This window comes from Catharus ustulatus, chromosome 2, assembly GCF_009819885.2.
Source record: "Catharus ustulatus isolate bCatUst1 chromosome 2, bCatUst1.pri.v2, whole genome shotgun sequence".
In the NCBI taxonomy this organism is placed as follows: Eukaryota; Metazoa; Chordata; class Aves; order Passeriformes; family Turdidae; genus Catharus; species Catharus ustulatus.
Window position 1 is genome coordinate 20,889,863 of NC_046222.1, and position 20,306 is coordinate 20,910,168.

Sequence of the window (20,306 nt, forward strand, 5' to 3'; positions counted from 1 at the left end):
TAGTTCTTAAAAAATATAATACAAAATAGATATTATGTCAATTTGCTTTTAAAAGTGAACTGCACTCCCAAACACTAATAAAAATTTTAAAATTTTTAAAAGTTAAAATACAAATTCCTATCATTATTCAGAGCTTTCTAGATGTTCCTTACTCAGTTTTTTTTCTAACAAAGCAAGGGTTATCCTCTAATAACAGCCAGAGAAGTTTTTTTTAAAGTTTTGTTTTCTGCCACTGGATCTTTTTACATGAGTGACCATCATGAGACTCCTCTCAAAACACCATTTATCCCCTTCTCCAGGCAAATACACAGTGCAAGCCATTTAAATCCAGCTTGGATAAACTCTTCAGTGTTGCTTGCCCTATGGACATTCAGCCTTTGACAAATCATAGAGTGAAGGCAACGCATACTTTCAAGACTATACATAATTTTTCTAATTCTCCCCTGGCCTCTTCCCTGATTTCTGTCACTCTTTTAGGAAGCAAGCACTAGGAATGGACAAAGCATGACTGCAGTAATACCTCTGTCAGCTGTATGTGCAGAAGATGTAATATTGGTATTTTGTCCATACTTACGCATCAAAGGATTCCAGGTGCTTTTGTACAGCAACAGTACAGAAGGAGAGGGAATTCCCATCTCTTAAATAAGTACATCTCTGCAGATGCACGGTGATTTAACTATATTGAAATTTTACAAACTCCTCTAGATCTTACTTACACTAGAAACAAACCTAACACTGACCATTTGAATCTTCTTTTGATTTTGTGATACTCAACTTGGAATAAACACTAGCCCTTAAAAGCTCCATTAGAAACCCTCTCCCTTTATCAATGAACCCACTAACAATTTAGTTTTTAATCTAACCAGCCAACTTTTAAATAATTTTGGGTTAAAAAGGTATGACTGAATTTCAGATTTTATGTAAAACAAGCATTTTAATGTTAGACTATGTCAGTAGTCTTGAATGGAAAAACTTAAGATCTAAGTCCAGATTTCTCCCAAGAAAATTTCAAGTCAGTCTGTAATGTCTCCAGTGTCTGATGCTTCAAATGTGAAAAAAAATCCAAACCCTGCCTCATCTGTATTTGCTACTGGTAACATCACTGTTTGTCTATGACTTGTCTGTGATTCAATTGATTTAAGAGCAGAACACACACATTTCCTCAACATACTGTGCTGCTACACCAGCAGGCCACAGCTGAAAAGCAAGGGAAACGAAGCAGGAATTTACTCAAACCCATTAAGTCCCTTGTAAAAGTGAGTAATAGACTTATCAGAACTTGACGTTCCTTGCCATTTAAGGTATTCAGTGTTTCCTATTTTAGACCAAGTCTGGCTCAACAGCTCCAAGCACATACTTATTTTCACACACACTTACCTAGGTAACAGTTGGAAAAGAGAGTTAATAAACCTAATACTCCACTAGCCTCTTTAGGAAAAGACTCAATTTATCAGGATCAGCACTTGAATTGCACAAAAACAAGTTTCAGTGAAGTAAATATTTTTCTCTCTCCAAATTAAAGCTATAGGAAAGAAAATAAAGTTCACCTGCATAATAACAGCTAGTTTTAGAAAAGGAAGAATGACAATTCATTTTGAGTTTTATGCAAAGTAACCATAAGAGTCTGAACACTCTACATGTACCTTCATGTAGATGATAACATCACACTACTATTTGAAAAAAGCACTGACTTCCAATCATGAAATTCTCCTGAAGAGAACAAAAACTAACATTATTAGAGGATGGAGGATATTTGGATTATACACCTTTTGAAGCCTGCCATCCTTTAACACCACCAAGATGAACAGCTCAAATAAGAGTGAATCTATATGAAAAGAAAGGTATTTCAGGTAAGATATATATATAGATATATATTTACTCCTTTTTTATTTTTTAAATGAACATGCTTCTAGTCTTACAGTTCCCTCTTCACTGCTTACAAGAACTCTGCAAGCTACTAGGAAATGTCAGAGTAAAAAACCCCACATTGTATTGAGAATCTCAAAGATTATTACAGGATCTGTGATGCATTTAGCATACGACTGTTGTTAAAAAGTAGCAAAAATACCACCAGTACATTCCAGTTCTACACAAGACAACAGTTCTCAAATAGTAATAATTAAAGCTCCTACCTATCTCCGTCCTGTTGGGGCCAATGCCATTATGAACTCTCAGGTAACTGGAATGACAGGAATCTGAGTCATCAATATCAAAATCACCGAACTTGAGCTGCACGCGCTGGCCAGGCTTCACCCGGATTTCCCACTCGCACACGGTGCTATTGGGAGAGGTCCGGGGGTAGTTGATGGAGGCCAGGGTGCCACTCTCAGGGCCCAGCACAGTGTGTCCACACCCGTCACCTAGGAAAGAACAGAAAGAAATCAGCTCCCACGTTTCTCTTCCAAGCCTCACATCACACCATACCAACCACACTCCATTTGCACTCACATGCAAATAACACAGCAACGGTGACAAAATACCATTCAACCACCATTGCCTTTTGCTTTGCTTATCATCACAGTTGACCAGAGAGCTGTTACAACTTCCTCAATGAGATGGAAACTGATCCATAATGACTTAAAAACAGCATGGACAGTACAGGAAGCATCCCTGCTAATTCATATTTCCTCAACACCTCAGTACAGAAGGAAACAGGTGCTGAAAAGGACAGAGAAACCTGATGATAAAACAAGAGCACATAGGCTTTACTGAGCTACCATACTCACAACATAATGAAAAAGAAGTAGAAAGCAAATGGACGGCAAATAAAATACAGTGTATTAAATGACCATCATCAAACTGCTAATATGTTGTTTTCTACTGTACCACTATTTTAATGCTGCCATTCACTCTTATTTGGAGAATAGACTCAATTTTTTGGAATTTGCTGTGAGTCCAATCTGGAGCCTTCTACCTAACATTTGAGTATTAAACAGCAATAACAGTACTTTGTTTAACAAATGGAAAACAATAGCACAAATTATGTATTGTCAATATTAAATTATAAAAACCAAACTGATAAATTCAATTACTCAACAGTTAGACATGCATTTCCCCCAGAATGTAGCACAAAAGGTGTATTTCTGTGCTGGTTTAGGAATGTGAATGTTCTTAGAGCAACATTCACAATGATCACCATGAGTCCTATTGACAGAAATTTGTTTTGACAGCTAAAAGAACTTCATATTACACAATAATATGTGTAGCTTCTCTACTAAATATGAAACAGTAAGCTGAGCTTTAGGTACAAAAACTGTATACATACTTAAGAATTTTAACTAAATTTCAAAATTCTTAAATGTATTACATACAAGACTTAGTGGAAAAGTAAGTCCAATGCACTGAAGTGATGTAGAAAAAACAAACCCCTGTGATCAAATTAACTAGGTCTGATTAATCTGTTTGCAAACACATCTAATTTCTGCTAAGAAAAATTATTCTCCTTATAATCTGAGCCCATTAAAGATAGCTGAATGTTATAAAAGCTAAAGTAGTGCTAGTATACACAGAAATATAAACAGATGCAGATGCAAACTGCAGCTGTTTATCTTGCTAGCAGTCTGGAATGAAAATGATACATCCTTGGAAAAGTTAACTGGAATATCTGCTTAGTAAAATAAAAACTCATATTTGTGAAGCTGTTCTTCAGTCATGTTTTCATTAATGCATTAAAACACTTTGTTCTATCCCATGGCAAGTATTATTTCCATTTGGATGACATCTGATAAATTACTTGAGTTTTTCTAACACAAGACACCATTGTTCAACATTACAAAGAGGTAAGTAACTTAAACTGCACATTTTATGTATCATTATAATCCTGGTTTCTTTCAGAAGGCATGTTATAAACCTAAGAAAAGTGAAAGCTTTATTATGCAGAACCTGTATGGCCTTGGTTTAGTAGCTACTAAGCATTCAAATGTCAGATTTCTGATTAGCCTTAATATGTTAACAGTTAACAATAAAGGATTCCTGTTCTAGTCAAATGGCTTCTCACAACCAAATACTCACACACATTACAAAATGCATGGAATTTATTGTATTAACAAGAACAACAAATATATTCACGGTGATACATGGAGTTAGCATTTCAAAACTCTTTATATTGCAGATATAAAAATAAGCAGCAGTCAGTTTTAGGTTATGTCCTAAACAAAATCAATCGGCCACTAACCAGTGCTTTTCCTGCCCTGTGATGGGGTAAGCAACTGCTTATTCACTCACACATTGAAAATACTCTGCACATACACTGACACCGTGGTCTTTTGAATGTGAAATCATACAGCATTCACCTGTATGGGAAGATGCACTGTTCTGTGTGCATTTTAAGGAAAATAAAGATCCCTGCATGAACTATAATGCTCAGAAGTCAATTATTTCTCATTTCAACAGGCATGTTACTGCAACGCAGTCACTACACAAAGACTATTTTTTTAAAACCAGGAATACCAACAATGCACATGATCCTGTATCTTTGATTCTTCCCCATCTTCTTGCATCTGAAGCCTGTGCTGCTGGAAATCAGAAACAAAGGAAAGCCTGGGTCTCCTCTTTGATCCAGAAGTATTTAAACTGTAAATCTCTCCAGTTAAAAGTAGAAAAGATCATGCCTAGCATTCATTTAAACACTTCTCTTCACTAGTTTGCTGTTCAGCTATCCCAAGCCTGAAACAGTATCTGCACTGTGCATGATTAACAGCGGCACAGTTTTCTGATGAGAAAAGAAAACAACACATCTAGGAGAGAAAATGTAAATACAATATTTTAAGTTTTACAAAGACATTGGGACTTGTCTTTTAAAGACACATCACTTAAAAAATGTCAACATTACCCCTTGTAGTTTGGAACAATGTCTTGAGAGAAAAACTTTCTAATTTGCTTTACACAATTTAATGGAAACATTAATCTCAAACCTCCCTTTTGTTGTAGGTTTTCTTAAAAACATGAGAGGAAAAATACTCCTCTACCCATATTAAAGAACCTGCTGTCAAATCATACTAGGAAGGTAGGGAAAGGAAAAAAGTTGTGCTGAACTGCAGCATCTTACTATGAAGTCAATTTTTAAAAGTAGTTTGCTCTGAATGGACATTTTAGATCTTTTTACTGTATTTCACTTATGTTAGTGGTAACAGAAATGCCAGACACTTCATGCCTGAAGAATTTGAAGATTACCATGGCATATACAGTCTGCCAAGGGCAGCAGCATCACTCAAGAGCTATTTGGAAAATTTTAAAAATCACAATTCCAGTGAAACTTGCAGAACAATGAAATGAACCCACATCTTGTTGCACTGGCACTATAAAAGGGCAGTTCTTGAGCCTCTCCATGCAACGTGGTGCTTCATCTTTTCTGGCCCACTTCTTTAAACACCACTGATGAACTCCAGAGACACATACACACATCCAGCATCAGGGGAGCAATCTGAAGTACTCAGCACTTTCTCCAAGAAAAAGTACAATTCTTTTCACTGTGGCAACATATATAGGACAGTATTCACTTTGTTCACCTGCCAGTCATGAAGTGACACAGAATCTTTTGCTTCTGTTAATCTGTGGGAGTGGAGTTTCTGAGAAGTGGCAGAGAGACATCAATTCCCTAGTCAATTATTCCTGGATGGGCTGACAACCTCTGTTGTCAGTACACAGCTGAACGAGTCTCCTGTTTTCTTTCAGATTTCTCTGTCACATCACAAGCTTCCTACACTTGCAGGATAGATAAAGCCCTTTGTAAAAGCACCTAATCACTCGTGTGCACACATCACACCTGACACGTGGAGACAGAGATGGGCATCCAATTTCACATGTCCTGGAGACCAAGTTCACAGTAGAGGAAAAGCGCAGTTCTTCACCAAAACCTGCGTTAGAAACAAGATCATCTCTAAGGCAGCTGGCAGAGAAAGGTAGACTACTGCCATCAGGAGAACGATCCATCTCTTCTCCAGGCACCTCTGAATGCAGCCTGGTTGAACCCTCCTGACAGAGCACAGATGAATGTGGCACATTGACGCCTGATGCAATCATGCACATGATTGAAAACAATTTCTCAAAGCCAAGTTCTTGACATCAACAAAACACAGGACTTAGACCAACACAAGCATACCAAATCCACAGGATTTTGATACTTGAAGAAAATGTGGAATTTAATAGAATGAAGGAATATTGGACATACAGGAGTGGGTGTTAAGTTATAATTACCCACAAACAAAAGAATAACTATACTTTGTAGTTTTGGAATTCAATTAATCAGAACTTCTCCCCCCGCCCCCGAGAACAGCTGCTATTAGTGACTGCTAAACCCATTCTCACTATCAAAACATGTTTAAAATAATTTTTTAGACCAGTGAATACTTTCCCATTCCTTACTTGGAGAAGAGTGAATGATAAAAACATTAGACAGCTCAATATTACAATCTATAAAGCATAACTGATGCATATCCATACATCAATCTCAATTTTAACATGTGGAAGTGCCTTTTGAACAGTCTCAATTCAAACAGTGGGTTTCCTGAGAAGATTTTGCATATATAAGCTATTATTTTCTGTACATTTGTGACTAAATATTGGATGCAATTAAAACTTTTTTAACTAAGCAAAGGTAGAATCAAATCTACAAGTGTCAAATCAGCAAAAAAGAGTGTTTAAAAACATTCATTTTAACTTCAAATACACAACTCTTTCTGATTCAATGCATTACTATAATTTCTCCTCATCTGTTCAACTCCTGTGCTCTGCATTTCCCTACTTTTTATCAGTATACCACTAAAAGACACTGCATCTGCTTTTTGCTTTTCTCAGTGTGGGCAACTAAGTTTACACAAAGAACAAAAGAATTCCATGAATAAGAAACAAAAGAATTCCATGAATAAGAAACACTGAGGAATTAAGAGACATCTAAATAGCTTTTTCAAGTATTTTCAAATGGCCTTATTTGTGTCCTCCAAATTTACTGCTGTTTCCACCAAATTCCATAGAGTGATGCTCTTCAGAAAGGAATCTGTTCCTCTGTCAGAATTAATTTTCTTAACAAGCCAACAAGCACACAGTCCACTTTCATCTTAATGCCATTTATTTGCCTCTGTAACATGCTGGTTTGGGCATTTCATCCCACTACAGATGTTTCACAACATAAAATACCCCACACTGCCACAAGCAAGGCCACAGCTCAATAAACACTTGAAGGCACTTTAAATTAGCACAGCCACAGACAAAAGCAAGCCTTGTCTGCCTCTCACTTTTGGCCACATGTTCTCACACCCTTCCTGGTACTGGAGGCAAACATTTATGCAGCCACATGGCCAACCAGAGCAGGGACTTGGCATAAAAATAGCTGTTAGTTTTAACCTCGAGCAACCCCCTAATTTATTTGAGTATGCATATGCAGCAGTGCCTTCCTTGACACAGGGATAAGACTGTGTGTGAGTAGGGGAACAGCAGGAATTGCTTCTTTCACCAGCACTGCCAACCCATGTTTGCACTTTAAACAACCTGGAATGCCAACCAAAGAAGCAGAAACCATCCCAATCCTGGGAACAGCAGTCACACAAGAGTGGTGCACTGGCTTGAGGAACCAAGCTGGTTGCAGAGCCCCAACCCACTGCCACCACACGGTGCTGGGTTTCACCAACCCAACCCTGAAGCAGCCCTTGGTGCCACTGCCAGTGGCAGGGCAAGGAATGGAACAGAAGTGGGATTATGGCTGCCTCAGTTTGGATTGATTTACCTGTTGTGGGACACCCTTAGACAGTTAATGAAATTATGGTATGAGGTTTAACAAAGACAGGAACAGGACAAAAGCACAATGAACATTTTGCTTTTCAAAATGTTGGCAGCACAGTGGGGTGACAGGAGAGAGTGAGAGGAGACAGAGGCTTATTCTTGTTCTTACAGCCAAAGTACAAAATTTAATATGCCATTACAACAAAATTTTACTGTTTTCATTTACAACACGGGCCACGTGCTGGGTTAGTGACAATTAGCACTTTATTATTTTAATCTGTACATGCAGCTTTACAATCATCCTCTCTGGAACTCCAGTCTTAGCCTTCAGCCACTGAATTTTACATAAAACAGTAACACTTAGGAATCCTAAATTTAGCATCCAAAATATGATAACGTTTTAAAATAAATTACCTAAAACTACTAAGCCATCAGAGCAGGGAAGACATGTGCTTTCTCTGCTGTCATGTACTAACTGAACTGACTACTTCAAAAGAACAAAAGAGACATCAGCCGTGTAAGACTGCTGCAAAATTTTTACTTACTGATGCCAGAGGAACAATATAAGTCCCCAGGGACAGCTGTGACTTGCTTACATAGTATTCTGGCAAAAGAAGGTTACAAAAACAGGCTAGGCATGGTGAAAAGTGATATATATGAGCGTGAGTGGACTGTGTGCTCAATGGTACATAATCCAGAAGCCCTTCTGATCTGCTGCCCAGGCTGACTCACAGTGACAGCTCATGCTCTGTGCCTTTGGCTGGCACATGCAGCTGGCCAACTTCCCAAGACACAGCATTTACTTTGCAATCTGCACCAACACTTTCTTAAAAATAAACACTGCTCTGCTTCAGTACTTTAAGAGCTACACAGATGATGAGTAAATGAAAAATAACACACAGATGGTCATGCAAAACACCATGAGAATAAGCAATGGTCATGATCAGAATGGGCTTCAAACCTCCTAGAAGTTTTTCAAACTTCTTACCACACCAGGACCACATGAAATTTTACAAGCTTCACACATGTCAACTAAGAGGCAAAAAGTTCTCTAATCATACCAATAATTCACATGCTAAGTTAAAACTACACTCAACATTTTCCCCCCTTCCTTTTCCAGTTCATAAATGAGACTACACAGCCTAAGCTGCAGATCCGTGGTGGCAGCACTATTTTGCCTCTCATGAGCAGCTGCATCTTCCCTGCTCCATCCACTGCCAGTGCTCACTGTACTCCTGTTGGGCTGCTTCCCAGTTCTGAGTCCAGGTTCCCACCCCAGCTGCCCTCTGCTGCATGAGGGATGGGCACAGCCCACCAGCCACTGGAGCCTGAACAAGGCAGGGATAGTGAGAAGCCAGCAGCAGCCACAGGAAAGAACAGTTTTTGGCACCATGGAATCAAGAGAAGTTGGCAGGGAGGAAGCTCCTGGTTTGGGTATCTGAACAGAAAGAAGGAAGTGTGGATGCTTTCAAAAAAAAAACCTTAAAGCACAGTTGTCACTGAAAACCTCAGAACACAGTTGTCATTATTTGGACCCCACAGCTGCACCAAGAACAGAGAATTTAAATCTGTTGTCATTAGTTAATGACAACAGTCCCACTCCATATCTGTGCACCAGCAGTTCCTTCTCCTGGTGTAGGTGGCATACAGCATCATCTTGATTTCTAACATTAATTTTCTAATCTAAATTCAAAATTTCAACAGGGACTGTCTGGAGTTTCCCCATTTTGAATGACTTGGCTTCATTGCAGTATCATAAAATTTAATATAAAATTTAATATACAATCTGTTCTAAAAGGCACTTCATTCCTAATTTTGCTCTGCAGATATTCCCTTAAAACAAAGATGTTGTCACACTTTTGACCCTCTATGGATACAACCAGTAAAATAATTATGTACTACATTATGTACTACTGAATTACAATATGATGAACTAGGAATATGACAGCAAATTTAAATGTTTGAGTCACCATTTTTTAAGTGCCAAATTTATCATAAAAAGTACAGTGAGAGCATGTAGGAAGTCAGTGTGTGAAGCTTCAGTAAAAACTATCTGTAACTTTAAGCTTGCCCATCAGCTTTGCTGTACCTTCTTCATAGCAAGAAGAAAATGATGCCTTGTGTAGGGTTGGAGAGCTTGAAAGCATCTGTTTAAAAAATGAAGATGTAAAGTAATGCTTTATTTGAAATTTTCAACTACACTTAGGAAAAAGACAAAAAGTGATCATCACTAGATTTAGTACACAAGCATTCAAAATCATTCAACTGAATGCATTCCTCTTCCCTCCCTTATGATAATGAGATGTACTTTGACACCTGTGCACAATTGCATAAAAAAAGAATTGAACAGATAGTGGTTTAGGGCTTCTTGGTTTATCACAAAACTCACAGATTTGCAAAAGAAGAATTAAGCACCAGTCTACCACACTGAACAAGGCAAGATTTTTTTTCCATATCTTAACCATTCTGGAGCAAAGTTAAAATATGGGCTTTAACTGGCTACAGTCCTGTTGAAGATGCAGCAGCTGCCAGCTGTGTGGTCTTCCAGGTAAGCATACATGCACAACATACTCAGAATATGTGTTATATCTCTGTGATACACTATCCCTTCATAGGCAAAACTTCTGCACTCTGAGGAGTAACAATGCAAAATTGCACCACTGTAATTCATCTTGCCACTCAAGATATTGAGGATCTTTCATCTGCCTCATTCCTGTGAGGCTTCTCTCTAGAAAAAAAACCCTGTTTACATGCAAGTGGTTTGTCTTGCCAAGTCTAATTAAAACACTTCACACATCCTACTTCTAGTTTTATACTGGGGTGAAACTGAAGAGAGTTGTGGCACAACTACTAAAACATTTCAGTGTTATCCTTCAACATTGAAAGCTGCAACTGGGCACTGAAATACTTCTACTCCAAGAATTTGCAAGTAAGAGAACTGAAAGATTCCTCTTCAAAGCTAAGGAACATTTGAGGTCTTATGATGAACCAATCTAAGTTTAGAAAAAACCCAAAGGGATCACTGAATAGAAGGAGAAAATGGTACTCAGGGATGAAAAATAATTATCCTTTTGCAAATCTGAAATAATTTTACAGAACACTTACAGTAATTTCACTAATACAAGCTGCACCATTTTGACTAAGATTTTGCTCCCAAACCGGAAATGCGGCTAATACTCAGGAGCAGCTAATATGTGAATAATTTTCTGACATTTACAACCTCAGAAGTGCCAGCCAGAGTGCCGAGCCGAGCAGCTGCAAAGCCGGCATGTCGCAATTGTTACAAATTGTTACTCTGTTGCACTGCGGCTGGAGCCTGGTTCCCTGCAGGCAGCACGGGGGGCGGGGAGAGAGGCAGGAGAGCTCTCTCCTTTCCTCCTCTGCCGCAGCCCGGGGGAGAGACGGGGGGGCCCCGCGCCGCCATTGCTGCGGCTCGGGGAGGCGGCGGGGTGCTCCATCCCCGCTGGACGCTGCGGGAGCAGGGGAGGCTCCGTCCCTGCCTGCCACCACAGGGCAGCGCTGGGCCGTGGTGACCGAGCCCAGTGGCAGCGGCGGTTGGCCCCCAGTGGCCCCACTGAGCGGCAGCGCCGGGCTGGGCTACCTGGCCCCGTCGGTAGCCCCGAGCAGGCCGAGCCTGCACAGCCCGAGCCGAGCCAGTAAACCCTGCCCTGCCGCGGTTCTTTTACTATTTGGCAACTTTGTTGCACGTGGGTCCTTGCTGCGAACGACAGAGCGGCTTATACTCAGGTGTGGCTTATTTATGGACAAAGAACGAAATATTTGCCAACACCCAGAGATGTGGCTTATACTCAGTGCGGCTTGTATTCCTGAAATTACTGTATATGCAAATTTTGACTAAATGCCAGGTCACAATAAACAGTATTAGTGTGATAACTGACAGCATCACTCTGAAAAGCATTTACACCATCCTCCTGTTTAGAAAACATGACAGAAGAATTGTCTGCTCACAACCATTTTCAGAAGCATGTCAAGCTTTTTAAGTTCCCTTTTCCACCATTAATCGTATTCACAAGGATGTGTCAAATTATTACCTCTGACAGCACTTAAACAAGCAAGAAAATCTGAGAATCATTCTATCAGAAAAACCATTTTGGGGGAAAAAAATTTAAAAGAGAATCCATGTGACCTCACACACAATCCATCAAATTAAAGCAAGATTGACAATCCAAAGATGAGTAGCTGGCAAGGATGGTCATTCTGATGGATAATATTCCAACCCCAGATAACAAAACCTCTTCCCTGATCTAAAAGTGTATCTGGAAAACTTGAAAATCTGGGAGGAAGATTTAGAGGGGGGATTAACTAGCAAAGATGTAAAGTAGGAAGGGGAGTGTTTAATAAAGCCTATGGATGATCTGACCATAGATTTTATTTTAACTTTTCAGTTAATAAATGATGCATGATCAATGGAACATGGTTAAAAAGCCAGTCTCCTGTGATTAGTTGAATTGAGTTGTCACATCATGAAGAATGTTAAAATGTTATACACTAATATAAAATTTTACTGAACAATGAAAAACATTAACAAAATCAAAGATGCCCACACAGAACAATAACAAAAAAAAATCTTAAAATAGCTGTTTGTTTTTAATACTACAATTAAAAAAACCGCTGTGATACAGTTTGACCAATGAAACCCAAACTGTTCTGGCTTAAAGAAAATGCCAGAGAAATATTTCTTAAAAAACCACCACCAACAACAAAAAAAAAACCACCAAGAAGAAGCAATATTGAAAAACTACACAACACCCACAGACTCACTCTTTAAAAAAACAAAAGCAGCAAGTTTGAACCTGTCTGATCCTAATTTATAAGTAATTTTACACAATGATGGCTTCATAATGTACTGAATAGCAGAAAGGCCTTTAAAGTATGATTTCTTTTACACCCTGACTACTTACGAGTTGGTTAGTCACTATTCTAACTAAGGGGAATTCAGGAAGTTGTGTTAAATTTCTTCCCAGAAAGTCTTCAGACTTGAGCAAAGGCACCTTGAGAAAAAGACTTTTTACTTATTTTTAAAGCTAGCATGCTTTAAACACCTGGAGAAGAAAACAAACAAAATGCAAAAACAACTCCTCATCTGTTTCTAACACATTCTTAAAAACACACCTATTGGTATTGCCAAGAATGACACAACTGAGTTCACAAAACTGGTTCAGCTTCCACAACAACATTTACTAATGCAATAGCAATGTACGCAACTATGGCACCCGTGGTGGATCTGGACCTCCTAACTGTGACACCAGTCAAAAACAAGGGGCGTGGAATTTCTGCCAACAGGATAGGAATCAGCATTTTCAGTAAGATACTGAGAACAGAGGTTCCTAAGTTCAGCAGTCAAATTCCTACAGGAAAATAATGATTACCTGAGTCACAATGCACACCACCCTTGTACAGAGACCATTGACCAGGCCCACACATCCTCCTCACATCAGCAAACATTAAAAACAAGCACGTACATAATCCCCATTTACACACATTCTGCTTCCAGGAAACCTTATTCTTCAAAAGAATGCTTTTTCAGAAGCAACTGCCAATAGCTGCTAAGAATCCTTGCACTTCTAATGGTTTGTGGACTTGCATTTCACATTGCTATTGCAAATATATTCCAGCTTATTTACAGCTAGAGAGGTCAACTCAAATCACAGTCTTACTGCAAACTTGGAACAAAATATTTTGAGGTGTATACTGCAAACATGCTTGATTTTCAGGATGCAACTAAACTCACCAAAATCAAAGAGACAACTAATCACTGAGCTTCAGTATCCAGCAGCTGTGCTGGTCCAAACCTTGCAGACTGCTAACTTACTGAAAATTATTTTTATTTTGGTGTTTGCAGAGAAAAAAGAATATAACCCAAACAGAAGTGGCAACTCCAAACACAGAGATTTTGAAGAAAAGTCAAGAGGAAGCATGCAAATGCCATAAGCAGTACCAAGTGACTGTGTTACAATTCCATGATCCAATTGATTGAAATACTGAGATAGTTCATACTCGTTTAGCTATCTGCTCTAATTTCACTTTTGAAGAGTTTAGCAACCATAGGGAAATGTTATCCTCTTAGAACTCTTCACCAAGGTAAAACTAAGTGGTCATGCAGGGAAACACCAGAAATTGCATGCTTGAAAAGAAAGCACAGGTTAAATGGTTCTTACACATTCAAGGGTTGGTGTTAGGGGTTTTGGGGGCTTTTTTTCCAGGCGCTAGGCAAAAAAATGCATCAACCAGAAGCCATTTTCAAAATGAGTGTTATTCTATGGTCCAAAGGTCAAGTCTCTATCAGATTTTCAAGTACAATTTTTGTTTCAAATAATACAAAGTGTTTGGTTATAAAGCAACAAGCTCAAACAGACTATGAATAGCACAGCTCAAGCATTTGCCTCCAGTAATGGATGGCAAAGGATGGAGTTCAGCAAAATTTGGTATATCATACTGCATTAATGAACAAGCTTCACAGATAACAACCCACCATTCTGTATAAAAACCCCTCAGGGCTGAAAATTCTATCTTAATGCATGTTACCATGTGGCCTTCTATGTCAATATTACTCCTGCTTCTCCCTCTCCACCTCCCTTCAGTTTAGTAACCAATCCACACTCTATGCTTGGATAATGGTTTCAACTATACAATTTTAAATAAAAGGACCCTGAATGTTCCATAATACTAGATTTAGAGAAATCAATCCAAAAGCAACTCAATCAGAAAATGGAGGAGGAAAAGGAAATACTTTGACTTCAAAACAAATTCCAGGTTTCCCCAAAGCACAGGGTGCAGTTATAAAAGTGGGGATGACAAGCAACGGTTTTTTTAAAAGCCTTTCAAAATATGGATGTAATAACCAATATAGAAACATTTCACAATATGCTAAGCAGCAATTCCAACAAGGGTTAAACTTAAACTGATGATTATCTGAGCTACGAAAGCTGATGCATTCAAGGCAGCCTTTAACCAGCTGATGATTGAAACTACACAGAGCAGCAGCGATCTCATTAAAAACCTAATGCATCATTTCCCACACCATAAAGCAGGTCGGCAGAATTGCAGAGAAAGGAGACATTTATTTTCCTCTTACATGAATAACATAAGAAAACACTCTTGAAAATTTTGAAAGCCAAACATCTCCATTCAGTAGCAGGAAAATAATTTTCCTAAAGACTGCACTAACATGCTAGAAGGTTGGTTTGAGATGCACGCAGTAACAGCACACAAGCTTCTGAAAGAACATTTACATTCCTTTTCTAACACCAGCTCAGATGCTTGATTTTTATAGCCACACACATACAGTTATATATATAAAACCAACATGCACCGTACTGCTTAAATCCAAAATGCAGTACATTCTTATGAGTATGAGAGTTCCAAAGGTTATTTACACAAAAGGGTGATTCCTCCGTTCTTTACAGGAAAGGATGAGGCTAGCACAACCTCAACAGGTTCCCAGATGAGCTGAGCTGAACCAAGGCAGAACTGGGAAGAACCCTCCCAGAAAGGATGCTCTGCAGAATGCGTGGATGTACCTTTTGCCTACCAGATCCACATACCCGCTTCAAGTAAGGCTCATTAACTAGAGGAGGAAAAATAACATTGCTGAGGTTCTTGTTTTCCAAAGCAAAGGATATTCACTCTTTTAAAGTCTATACTTTCAGTACCGGCTCACTTCCCTTCAGGAACAGCATTCCTCCACAAAATTCTTTACGGCACTGTTCCTCCTCTCTAAATCTATCTTCAAGGTGCAATGCTGGGAAGTTAAAAAGAGAATCAGAAAACCTGAAAAAGCCTATCCTAACTTTAAGCCTTGGTCTTGAAAAACTCTTCCATATTTCTCAACACAGGGATGAAAGGGATTTGCCTCGGCAGTCCTGCCTAAATGGCACCAATCCTTGAATCCTCAAGCTGCACAATTGCATCCTCAAAACACTGCACTCTTAAGTACAACTGTCCCATTAAAAAAGCAAAACAGTTCATTAGAGCACTGCCCTCCTCCTCATAAAACACTTAATCTGATGTTAATTTGAGGGACAATAAATCTCTCATGCAAAGATCTGAGGTTCTTTTTAACCAAAATAATTCCTTTTGGGTTTGGCTGTGACTCCCTTCCTTCCAGATGAGCCCAGCCAAGGATGGATACAACGGACACAAAGGGCAGTGAGACACCACCCAATCGAATTTAGCAAGAATAGAAAGTGGCACTTGTGTGCAAGGCAAGACATGGCCATAGCTCATGTGACAGAGGCTTTGTGGCAGTGCTTTGTATTTGCATGCCCAGAGCTCTCTGCAGCAGGAAAAGACACACCTGCAATGGGCTACTCTGCCAGCTGGAACCCTCGGCAGCCCTTTATAGAAGGAAATCATCTCTTCCAGGACCCTGAGGGAGAAACTGCAGTCTCCTCCATCTTGCCCAGTTGCTGGATATGTAGCTAGAGATATCTTCTCTTTGCCCGATTCCTTCTCCCCAGACTACAGTTGATGGATCAGCACCTGCCCAATTCCGGACTAGCCACAGTCAGAGCCACCACTGCCTACTGCCCTGCAGGAGGGACAAGCTGAGGTGAGACCAGGAGTGCTGCGGAGAGCACACCGAGGAACTGAGGAGAAATGAGGAACACACAAATGATCCAAAATACCGCGCTGAGTCCCTGAACACAAGGCCATGGAAAACCATTTCATGAAGCCCAGTGTGCACAGAGCCATTGAGTTCTTTCACTTCACTTTTCAGATGATGATAACTCAGTACCAGACATTCAAAAATTATTTTTCCCTGCTACACCAAAACAAACATTTTTAAGCTACAGTGATGAATCACTTTTTTGCACTTTCTTCAATTAGGTTTAAGCATACAACATCCTGATGGGCTGCTATTTGTTTAGAACAAAATGTGGCAATCACATTTAAAAACAATCATCCAGCACCACTTTTTTTTAAAAGACCGCAAATAAATCTACTCCAAGTCACTGGGGAATCAGTTTCACAACAAAAGGTTCCTTTCAACTTTAGGCATTTGTTCCCAGTTTTACAGGTACATTGGTATCGACTAGAAATCCCAACAAATGGCTACCAAACTAGTTAGTGACATAACAAAGTTCTTGCTCCACAGACCCTACAAGCTTCACACCTTCAGAATTACTGATACATTATTAAACTTCTACTTTGATGAAAGCTAAGCAGCCATTCCTCCTGTAGCTGTGTTTTTTTGAATTAAAAAAAAAGTTAAATTTAGCTAATGAACAGACCGTACTAAATTTATGCCAATACCTAAACATCTGCTAAGAGCAATGTTTCTCAAAATGCAATCCACAAAGAGCAAGAAGTTTAGCTGTTGGCTTGTTTTTATTCACACCTGCCTAATTACATGAAAAACAACAAAAAAAAATACTCGAAGTATTTTTCAAATATCAATTTCTTTGCAACCAGGAGCTAGATTCACTAAACAACTGTTTCAAAAAATCACAAGAGCTGACTTGCACAGGCATTAGCTGGACAGTCCACAAGGCACGAGATTATGAAATGCACCACAGGGCACTTCTGAAGGTGTTAGAGCTAATAAAAATGCTCATCGTTTTCAAACACAGCTGTACACTGAAGTTTAAGTCCTTGAAGAAGGAATTCTGAATTTATACACTGAATTATTTTATATATGATAGACTGAAAAAAATTCCACTTGAATCCTACAAGATAATAGAGTAGGCTACTGTGAAAAACATGTTCACCACAGCAATACCTGCACTTTTTCATTTCTCAGTTTGCTGTTGTCCGAAAGGAGAGGAGCACCATTTGACCCAACACTAAAAACAAGCTTCATGTTGACCAAAATAATATTATTTTTTAAATCAGTTAATACCAGGAAGGTGCTCTACAGAAAAGCATGTGAGAAATGAAAACACTATCTTCAGAAAAAAATTTAAATATCATGTTGTATGTGAGGCTTAGAGCCACTGAATGGTAGAAAACGAACAATTGCTTATTAACAGAGGATCAGCCTCTCCAACATAATGAATGAGGTTAGGTTCCTACACAGTATCACTTACTGTACTTTTATAAAAGAGCTTAAAAGCAACTTTAATTGTGGAATTTCCCAGAACTTGGTTACTTTCATTGTCAGTCAAGATACTTTCAGAAGTCTGTTCATATGTTTAAAGCCCTAATTGAGCAATAATTTTGTGCAGACCTTCAAGAGCTAGACCGCACCCTCATTTATATATGAGACTCCTTACCCAAATTAGAATTATGTCAGCATTTAGAGAGATAGGATATGGGCCCCCCAACCTTCTCTGGAATACGATAAATGAAAATATTTTGGCAAGGAAACAGTCCCTCACTAGCAGAACTCTTCTTAGAAGCTCTAGTAGTTTCTCATATTAAAGCATTGTATTTGATAACACCAGAGTCCCTCACCTCAAAACAAGCTCTGCTTTTTGTTAGCAAATAAAATGAAGTTTGTCAACAAAGAGGTTTCTCTCCTGCTTAGGAGTGAGACTTCCGAGTAAACTTTAAGCATTAACTAGAGAAACAATGCAAATTGAAATTCTGGGTAGAAGCTCTTCAGCAGCAGTTTCCCAAAGAACAGAAAGATAAAGTTTCACACATACCTATAAAAGCCTGTTGTCCTGGGAAGCACCACTTCTTGCTGCATGGTCCCACCCCCTCTAACACATCCCTGACTATTCAGTGAGCCAGTGTGACTCGAGCATCTGCAGGTAAATTATGACTCTTCCCTGCCCCCACAGTTATTTCAGTTTTCTCCTAGAATAACAAACTCAGTCTGCTCACCAAAAGGTCAGACAAGTGTCAGGTCAGCACAAGCATGATGCTCCTACAACATGAACTAACACCTTGCTGCTGCCTGTCTCATCCAGCAGCAACCTTCAAAAGACAATGTTAAAACAGCCCAATTTCCTCTCAAAAGCAAATGGGTCTTCTCCAAATCCATTATAAATTGCAAGAAAAAAACCCAGCTGTGTCAAATGCTTATTAACATTAGTTTTTTACGTGTATCAGAACATATTTAAATGCAATTAGCTGGAAATAAGAGGAAAATGTAAGTCCACACAAAAACGATGCTCTATGAATACACCACTGAACTTCTCCCATTCAATTAATTAATCAGTTAAATGTTTAATTTAGATGTAAAAGCAGTAGAGTGCATTTAATTCCTATTCCTTTGTGCATTTAAATGCAGCATTTCTGAAATTCAACCACATTTCCATCTCTGACAAGGAAGGAAAGTTATGTGACAATTTAAAACACTTTCTGAGGACATCAGCTTCTGAAACGACTTAAGACCAGTGCAAGTGGTATTGAAAAACCACAAAATTAATCTTCCCAAAAGCAGAAGTGAGCTTCAAGATGCTGTCAAAACACTCACTCCCACCACTTTGTCCCAAGCACATGATCAAAGTGACAGTCACAGTGGCATCCTCTGATCTCCTGCCATGATTTGACCAAACTGTGCCTCGTAATTTTCACAGTGCTAAAGCCTGCTCATTAATTCCACCCGAGGAGGAGAAATCTCATCGAATTCTCTAAACAAAAAAAAAACCCCAAAAAACAACAACGCCTTCCACCCTGTCACACGTTCCGGACACGCACCGTAATATACACTTCTGCATACTCTTAGGCGAGTGAAAGTTTATTTTCACAGCAAGCAGAATCTCCGCTAGCTCACACCGAACACTTCACAGCGGGCAGGCGGGAGTCACCTCACACCCCACACCCCCCTGCCCTGCCCCTGTGCCCCGAGCTGCCTCTACAGCCCCGGCTCCCAGCCGAGCTCCGGCCGCGCCCTCCGGGTGAAGCCCTCCCGCCGCCAGCTCCCCCGGGAGTACCGAGTGGCGACGAAAAAACGATTCTTGTTTAAGTTTTGGGTTGCCTTTTTTTTTTTTTCCTCCAAAACGGGGCTCTTCTCTCGCCCTTTGTTGGCCAGGGAGGGGACAGGTTCGGCACGCAGAGCCACATGCCCAGGGCCGCCCCCTCCCAGCAGTAAAGCTCCGTAGGGTTGATTTCCCTCCCCCGGCCGCCGGGGCTGCGGGGCTCGCCCGCCGCCGCTCTCGCACCCACCTTTCTGCGCCTCGGTGCCCCGCAGCAGCAGCAAGAGGAGGAGAAGGGTGGGGCAGAGCAGCGAGGCCGCCCGCCGGGTCCCCGGGGGGAGCGGCCGCCCCGGGCTCACCATACCCCGCCGCGTGGCCGGCGCGCCCGGCGGTCCCAGGGCATCGCGGGCTGCGGGGCGGCCGCGCCGAGCCGCGTCTGAGCCCTGCGCGCCCGCCAGCCCGCCCGTCCCCCGCGGCCGCCCAACCGCTTCCGGGGGCGCGGCGGGGCCGCCCCGCTTCCTGCCGGCCCCTCCGCCGCGCACGGCCAGCCCCAGGCGCTGCCGAGCCCCGGGCGGTGGCGGCTGCGGTGCGGCCCCGCCGGGCCGAGCGTTGGGACCCCTCCGCTCCTGCCCCGAGACGCGCCCTCCCGGGCGGCCTGCGCGGGGCTCACGGCCCAGGGACCGAGTCCCCGGGAGCCAGCCCCTGAGTTCCCGCTCTGTTCCACCGCCGCCCTGCGAGCTAGCTACGAGTATTTCACTTTTT

At 40.6% G+C, this 20,306-nt stretch overlaps 1 protein-coding gene across 1 annotated transcript in view; it reads right to left on the bottom strand.

The window, feature by feature from the left end:
- Positions 1–19,909, bottom strand: part of DCBLD2 (discoidin, CUB and LCCL domain containing 2) — a 43,917-nt gene extending 24,008 nt beyond the window's left edge. The window contains exons 1-2 of the mRNA XM_033051843.2: positions 19,795–19,909; positions 2,133–2,360 (exon numbers count right to left, since the gene is read on the bottom strand). Coding sequence (XP_032907734.1) covers positions 2,133–2,360; positions 19,795–19,906 — 340 coding nt within the window. The 5' untranslated portion in view covers positions 19,907–19,909. The remainder of the gene's footprint in view (positions 1–2,132; positions 2,361–19,794) is intronic.
- Between the last annotated feature and the right edge of the window lie 397 nt (positions 19,910–20,306).